Consider the following 6,314-nt stretch of genomic DNA (forward strand, 5'->3'; position numbering starts at 1 on the left):
TGCGGAAAAGGGGATGCAAATTTAAGCACTGTTTGGAGGGGTGTGAAGAGGTGGAAGGGAGTAGGATAATTCTGGAGATATTGTTGCATGAAAGGGGGGACAGAAGGGCAGTTGCATAGGTGATGGGGGTGTTGGGTAAGATGGAGAAAAAGAGAAGGAAGGAGGAAGAAGAATGGGGAAGGAAAGATTGTAAATAAGAGAGGAAGCAGTTGTAAGAAAAATGTAAATATTGTAAATAGTAGTTAAGTATTAGGTGTTAGCCGCGGAGACTGAGGCTGGTAATGCGGGGCATAGTGACACAAGAGCGAAATGCGTGCGAGGCGAGGCGCAGCGAGGAAGATTAAGCTATAGAAGCGAGCGGATTAGTTTTAAGGTTTGGATGGATGGTACTTTGTAAAACATAGGTGTAAGAAAATTCTGTAAAAAATGGAAGTGTAAGCAAGTCAATTTTTTAAGGCCAGCAGGCCGAAAAATAAACGTTTATCTATCTAGAACTTTCAAACTGGTAAAAAAATTAAGAATTGCAATAGAATTTAAATAGGTAAAAAACGTTGTCGAGTGTCTAGCACGACGTGGTAAATGTAACCCAAAAACTGAAAAGGGTAGCAATTTTTTATTTATTTTTCGTCAGTTCTTTTTTTTATTTAAAAAAATTTGCAATCAAACATGGAAGCAAGAAATTTTTCCATTTGACATAATAAAAACTGAACTGCTGATGAAAGTACTGAAAGTGGAACTCTTGAATTTTAAACTTTTAAAAATTATAGAGTTCAAACATTCAGATTCGGTTCTTCAACAGTAAATTTGATTTAAAATAGTTTAAAAATGCTTCAAATGCTTAGAAATTTTATTTCAAAATCCTGAAACATATACAAGTTGTTGGACATTTGTAAAAACTTTTAATTATTAAGAAAATTTTTCTTAATTCTAAGAATCTTTCAAAATTATTCGAATTTTTCCTACACCTTTTTTTGAATCCTGCCTAATTGGAAAAATTTCCTCAAAATCTTTCACATTCATTTTTGACAATTTTATACATATTTCCAAACCTTTTTTAAATATTTTCTCTAAATTAATTTTTCAAACAAAGTAAAAAAAAACATATACGGACAAATCATAATAATAATAGTTCTAAAAACCAATAATTACAATAACAATAATTACAAAAACAATTACAAACATTTTAATTATAAATAAAATTAAGAACACAATATTTACAATAATTATTAATGTTATTGATTAAGTTTCAACTTAATTCGTAATTATGCCCACAGAAAGTAAACCTTCACATGACGTACTACTCTGGACATACTGACGTTTCATAACGACAAAGTATTTTCAGGTTAGAACGGTCACAACACAGTATATTCTTTTCTAATAAATTGTTATATTATTCGGCTGACATTTTATCGGGTCTGGATGCTCTTCTGTAGGACCAGAATCTCCAAAGAAGTGTAAAGAACAAATATATGTATCTTTTGTGACGTTCTTGATTGATTTAAGCTTGGAATCTTCACGTCCACACAACTTCACCCATTTATTGCATTTTCTGCCTGCTTCACACGTTTTAAGTGGAATTTTATACTCGCATTATTAATTTTACCTTTTCTAAATTGTAGCCACGGTTTAGGGAAAGAAATAAAATAAAAATCGCACAATTCGACGTACAAAGCTTTAATGTGACTACCACTTTTGCACAATCCATAGCACCAGCTCTTATGCGCTCCAACTCTATTTTTTTCACAATTATTGGCATCGCATTATCTTCTTCCATTTTTATTTACAAACACTTCGCTATTACGTTCAAAACTTTATTTTTTTAATAGAAACACTGCATTTCCTATGCAATTGCGAGCAACAGGGCCGAAAATTGAGAGGCAAATCATTCCTTTTCGCGCTTGCGCATCAAAAAACAATTGCAATAAACGTAAGTAACCGTATGTGCGATTTATATAATTCAATAAGTTCCGTTTCCAGTACCGATAGAGGATACACAGTGTTTTTCGAGCGCGATCATTTTTTGGTGGAGGAGAAGTGAAAAGTTGAGTGGGTGCGATGAGGGTGTGGTAAGAAAGGGTGCTGGGATAAAAGTGCAAGTGCGAATGAAGGGAGTGATAAAAAGTGAACATTTAAATGGAAAATACAGAAATTGACGAAAGTTGATTTTGAGGTTAGGTTCGCTTGGGTGGTATACTGGGTTTCTTGGTAGTAAGTAGGAGTTCGAAGGGTAAGAAGGGAGAAGGAATTAAATAAACACAAATTGTTCCAATAAATAAGTGTAGGAGGGCGAGTTTTTGGAAAAATTTTAAAAATTCGGGGGAGGATAGAAAGAGACAAGGCAGGGTGAGGTGAGATTCAAGGTCAGTTAACAGGTTAGAGTCATATCGGTTATGCACAGTCCACAACGAGATTTCGGAAAAAGGCAGAGTGAGTTCAGTGAGAAGAGTGAAACAAATAGGAATAGCGGTAGCAAAGAGAGAGAAGTTAGCGGCGTAGATGAGGCAAGAGTGAGGGAACTGCAGATGAGACGTTCACTATGCCTTTGCATCCTGCACCATCGGCAGAATCGATTGGAGGAAAGGGACATAGGCGCAGGAGGCCCAATAACTTAGAAAGGCTTGGATCAAAATCGGGAAGCTCGGGGTCGAGGGATATGTTGCACAGGTGGAAACAGTCGACGAGCGCAATTAGCAGCGAGAGCATCAATAGCGAAGGGGAAAAACGGAGGATGATAAAAGGAAAAGAGAGCAGGTGGGCGAAGATGTGGAGAGGGGTAATGACGTTAAGAAGGTAAATACTAAAAAAGAACGCCGGAGAGAAATAGAGATGAAGGGGATATATTTATAAAGTTAGAAGCCCTTATAAAAGGGTTTAAAGAGGAGACTTGCGGAAGATTGGATGAGACATGCGGAAGACTGAATATTATGAAGAGAGAAGGGGAAGAGATAAAAGACTAGGTAAGAAAAGTGAGACAAAAGTAGGAAGAATGGGATCAATTATGGAAAGGAGAGAAAGAAAAGGTGCAGAATAAATTGGAAAGTATAGAAAACAGGCAGAGAGAGAATAAGGAGGTTAGGAAAAGGGACATAAAACTGCTAGAAGAAAGAGTGAGCAAATTAGAACTAAGGAATGAGTTTAAGGTGGGAGAGAAAGGAAGTATGGAAGAAGTGAACGAGTGTGAGATGCTCAAGCACGAGCAGAATGAAAGTTGGCGCTTGAGACTGGTGGAGGTTGAAAGAAGAATGGAAGGGGAAGAGAGAGAGAGAGAGAAAAGGAAGAAGAACATAATAGTGAAGGGTTTGAAAGGGGACAGTGAAAAGGTAGAGGAAGAAATTAGGAAGGTTATGAGAGACATCGGCGCGCAAGCCAGAGTGGAAGTGATAAGAAGACTAGAAAGGAATGAAGAGGGCAAAGAATGTATGTTTTAATGAACTTGGGGAGTGAGCAGGACAAATATGAATTTATGGAGAAAAAGAAGTTGTTGAAAGGAAGAAATGAAAGAATCGAAGAAGATCTGACGTGGCGGGAAAGGAGAAGAAAGTAGCTATTCGAGTGAAAGGCATGGACTGTGAGGTGTAAAGGTAATAAGGTAAGAATTGGCAGAGATAGGATATGGGTCAACGGGGAGATATAGATTTGTGACGATGAAGTAGAAGAACTGAAAACGGAAGAACTGAAAGAAGAAGAACTGAAAACGGAAAGAGGATCTGAATTACAGGAATAAAGGAGATAAGCACAAAAAGAGCGACGGGCAGAAATGGGATGTAGTAATGATGAGTGAGACGTGGGTGGATGAGAAAGAGTGGAAATGCTTGAAAAGAATATTACCGAAAGCATATGCGTGGAAGATGCAAGCAGAAAGAAAGGAGCACGTGAAAGGGAGAGGAATGGGTGGTATGCTGTCAGGGGTAAGAAAGGAACTGGTCGTAGAGGAAGAAAAAAGAGAGTATATAGAAGAAAAGGATGGAACAATGGTTTCATAGAATATAATTAGGAAAAGTTATTGTGGATGTAGTATGCATCTACAGAAGAAGAGGAGAAGAGGGAGGATGGAGAATAATAAGGAAATGGACAGAAGAGAAAGAGGAGAGGCTGGTCCTAATAGGAGGGGATTTGAATGCATAGACCGGGGAACAAAGGAGAGAAGTATGGAATAGAGAAAAGAAGGTGTTTATAAGAAAATAGAAACAAAAGGAAAAGGATCGAAAAGGTATGAGGCTACTGGACATACTGGGAGAGGCGGAATGGTTAATTTGTAACGTCAATACAAAACGAGATGAAGAACGTGAATATATGTACGCGGGTATAGGGGACACCGTAATAGATTACATTCAGGCAAAAAAAAGAATAAGCAGGCTGATGGTTAGAATGGAAGTGGGCAACGTGATAGGCTCAGAACACTTTCCGGTAATCGCGACAATGAGATGGGGTGGCTCAAAGGGCAGCAGGGGAAGAGGAAAGAAAAGAAAGTGAAAATGGGCATTTGGGGGGAGGAAAAGTTGAGAGAATTTAGAAAAATGTAGAAAACGAGGAGATAGAGTGTCGGACAGAGGAAGGAGTTGACACACTGCTATAAAAACTTTATGGAGCGATAAATAAGGTAAGGAAAGAGATGAGACCGAGAGAAAAAGAAGAAGAGTTTAGGAGATGAATGAGGACGATGAATGCAGGGAAATTAATGAAAGAGGTAGAGAAGGCGGTATAAGAAGGGAGGTAATGGGAAGTGATAAATAGGGAAAGAGGAGGAAGGAAGGGTATAAATAATAAAATAGGAATGAAAAATTGGACGAAGCACTTCAAGGGGCTGTTAGGAGGCGTGGAATATAGGGTAAAGGGAGAAGGAAGAAAAGTGGTCGATGGGGACGTGGAAATTGAAACGATATTAGTAGAGATGAGGTGAATGAGGCGATTTCAAGGTTGAACAAAACAAGGCAATAGAGGAAGATGACTTTGAGAAAAAAGCATTGAAATATGGAGGATTTAGGGTGAGGGAAGAGATGTGGAGGATTTGAAACAAGGTATGGAAAGGAGAAGGGTAGCTGGAGGAGTGGAAGACAGGGCTGGTAGTACCGTTGAGTAAGAAAGGAGAAGGCAAAAAGGTGGAGGAATATAGAGGTATCACACTCATGTCCGTAGGATACAAAATGTATGCGGAAGTGCTTAGAAGGAGGTTGGAAAAAGAGGTGCAAGAGAAGGGAAGTATATCACACAACCAAACGGGTTTTAGAAAAGGGATGGGAACCATAGATAACGTCTACGTTCTCAACTATCTAGTCAGTAGGAACCTAGGGCAGATTTAGAGAAGAAGTTGAAGATGAAAGGGAAAGGAGGGACAACATTAGGAATGGTCAAACTGTATTCACTAGTATATGCAGATGACGTTGTGCTACCAGCGGATGATAAAAAAGGTATGTATTTGTTAATGAGAGTGTTCGAAGAATATGTAAGAGAAAAGGGTTTAACAATAAATATGAACAAGCCCAAGATGATGTGCTTCAGAAAGTAAAGGGGTAGATTAGAGTACGAATGGAAGACAAATGGCGTGGTGGTAGAGTTGGTTGATGCGTTTTGCTGCTTAGGATTTTGGTTCGAAACGAGAGGGGGAAGCGAACTGCAGGTGAGAAAGAGATTGGAATGCACCCGTAAAGTAATAAGACAAGTACGGGGTATAGGAAAAAGAAGGTTCAAGAATGACTGGAAGATGAGAGTGTGGATGTTTGATGTATTAGTATGGTCAGTGTTAAGCTATGATGTGGAAATCTGGGGATGGAGAGAACACAAGAGAAGTAAAAGTTTGCATGAGAGATTTTTGAGATGGGTGTTGGGTGTGTCTGAAGAAACATATAATTTAATAATTTAAAAAGTGAAGGTTATATGACAATAATTTTAAAAATATTTTTTTTGAGAAATCGTGTTTTGAATGTTCAACATTTGAATGTTCACACTATTCGATGCTTAGGTGCACACTAGATGCTTTCTAGATGCCCACTAGACACTACATAGATTCACACTATACGATCCCTAGATGCCCACTTCACGTTCCCTAGACGCGTACTACACACAGGTATAGATATTAATAGGGGCGGCTTAAGAAGAATATACCGCTTTACTGCTTACCCCATAAAAAAGGGACTGAGGACGGTAACCCTTGTGAGGCTAGCAGTCGTCTAGTTGTCTAGTTATAATCTACAGTCTGTCAAGTTGAAGCGTGAGTGGCTTTACACGCAGTCGGTAAGGTGTATCGACATGATTTTGGTGTCAAAATATTAAGAAGAGCTCCCTCTTTCATGCTTTTTGATTTAACATTCAGTTTG

At 38.5% G+C, this 6,314-nt stretch overlaps 1 protein-coding gene across 1 annotated transcript in view; it reads left to right on the plus strand.

The window, feature by feature from the left end:
- Nucleotides 1–2,536: 2,536 nt before the first annotated feature.
- LOC117176693 (striatin-4) overlaps nt 2,537–6,314 on the plus strand; it is a 292,342-nt gene continuing 288,564 nt past the window's right edge. Inside the window, exons 1-2 of the mRNA XM_033366947.1 lie at nt 2,537–2,773; nt 2,982–3,417. Coding sequence (XP_033222838.1) covers nt 2,537–2,773; nt 2,982–3,417 — 673 coding nt within the window. The remainder of the gene's footprint in view (nt 2,774–2,981; nt 3,418–6,314) is intronic.

Source organism: Belonocnema kinseyi, chromosome 7 (assembly GCF_010883055.1).
Source record: "Belonocnema kinseyi isolate 2016_QV_RU_SX_M_011 chromosome 7, B_treatae_v1, whole genome shotgun sequence".
NCBI lineage: Eukaryota > Metazoa > Arthropoda > Insecta > Hymenoptera > Cynipidae > Belonocnema > Belonocnema kinseyi.